Source organism: Fukomys damarensis, unplaced genomic scaffold, assembly GCF_012274545.1.
Source record: "Fukomys damarensis isolate Sample0158 unplaced genomic scaffold, DMR_v1.0_HiC HiC_scaffold_4, whole genome shotgun sequence".
Classification (NCBI taxonomy): domain Eukaryota; kingdom Metazoa; phylum Chordata; class Mammalia; order Rodentia; family Bathyergidae; genus Fukomys; species Fukomys damarensis.
In genome coordinates this window covers 60,409,287-60,410,822 of record NW_022900916.1, presented here as the reverse complement: position 1 = coordinate 60,410,822, position 1,536 = coordinate 60,409,287, and the positions used below count along the sequence as shown (strand labels likewise).

At 55.2% G+C, this 1,536-nt stretch overlaps 1 protein-coding gene across 1 annotated transcript in view; it reads left to right on the top strand.

Annotated features, from left to right (window-relative positions):
- The first annotated feature begins 58 nt into the window (after window positions 1–58).
- Window positions 59–1,536, top strand: part of Peg10 (paternally expressed 10) — a 10,950-nt gene continuing 9,472 nt past the window's right edge. Inside the window, 1 exon segment of the mRNA XM_019204424.2 lies at window positions 59–274. Coding sequence (XP_019059969.1) covers window positions 270–274 — 5 coding nt within the window. The 5' untranslated portion in view covers window positions 59–269.

Below are 1,536 nucleotides of genomic sequence, written 5' to 3'. Positions count from 1 at the left end.
GGAGCACGCTGGGATTTGGCGCCCCCCTCCTCCGTTCAGCCTATATAAGGCTCGCAGTCCGCACTTGGGGTACACGCGCTTCAACTTCGGTTGGTGTGTGTCGAAGAAACCCGACAGCGACCAGCGGAGAAGTCCACCGAGCCTCGCGGAAAGTCCGCTGAGCAGCTCCGTCCGCTCTCCGGGCGGCGGAGCACCCAGCGGGTCCCACGCCTGGCCAGGTGTGGGACTCGGGCTTCCTGTCTTCGCAGAGGAGTCCTCGCGTGGTGAGTATGCGGTGAGGATGTTTTTTGTTTTTTGTTTTTTGTTTTAAATCTTAAAAATCACATTCAGTACCCGTTTTTATCGGAAGCTGCGGGAGATGGACTAGCGCCCCTGGATATCTCCACGCAAACCTTGTCATGCCTTCACTGGCTGAACCCCCAAACTGGGGAAACCAAGCCTTCGAGGCTTTGGTTTCCAGGACTCAAGTCCAGAGATAGGCTGTAGACAGACATGAGCTGCGGACGGTAATGAGCTGCAGACGCACATGAGCTACAGACCAATTTGCTCTTCAAATGCGCTGCCAAGAGACATGTGCTACTAGCCGATTGGCGCTTTTATGCGCTACAAACTGGTAAGCGCTTCAGTTGCGCTACAAACTGATGCTCTGTGCACTCTAAACTGATGCGCGCTTCACTCGCTGCATACTGATGTGCGTTTCATGCGCTACGAACTGATGGGCGCTTTCATGCGCTACAGGCTGGCGCTTCATGCGCTACAAACCTGTACGAACTGCAGCGGCGGAGGAGCTGCACGCTGAACTGATTGGCGCCTTGAACGCGCTACAAATTCTGAGCTGCAGAAGATCAGCTCTACGAAGGCGCTGCCGAAATGGTACAATTCGTCCTACAACAGCGCTTCATGCGCCCCAAGGCACATGCACTGCAGAGGTACATGAGCTGCAGAACGATTTACACCTTGGAGGTGCTACAAAATGGGAATTGCTGCAGGGGTAGACGAGCTGCGAAGTGTTTTATACAAAATCTACCAGATGGAGGGATGGGAGCTGCAGAGTACAACGACCCTGGATTCTTAGAGGGGAACCCCACCCTTTCACCTTTTGGAACGGCTCCCATTCCGTAAGCGGGATCTCTGCATGATGGTGCTGTTAGACAAAATGGAGCCCCGGGCAAAAATTAGTGTTTAACGTTCTTCCCACACCATTCCCGTTACAGCGGTGGAATGGAGGGGCGCTGACTTTTGGTGATGGCCGGCAGACTGGGCTGTCTGTCTAGTTGTGCTTGACCGAAGTGACCGTATAGTTGTCTCGTTGGCGCGAATGGGCGGCCAGCAACAGTTTGTGGAAACTCGGTTTGCTGGGGGGGGCAGGCGATCTTGGGGTGTTTGCTCTTGCTGCATGAAATGAATCTGGATGTTGGAAACTGGTGGGAGGAGCTTGGGGAGGGAGGGACACTGAGGCAGGCGTGCAGAGACTGCAGCCCTGTAGCAGCCAGTCTCAGACCTGCCCCCCCATCCGAGCTAGCCTCCCCGCGCTGC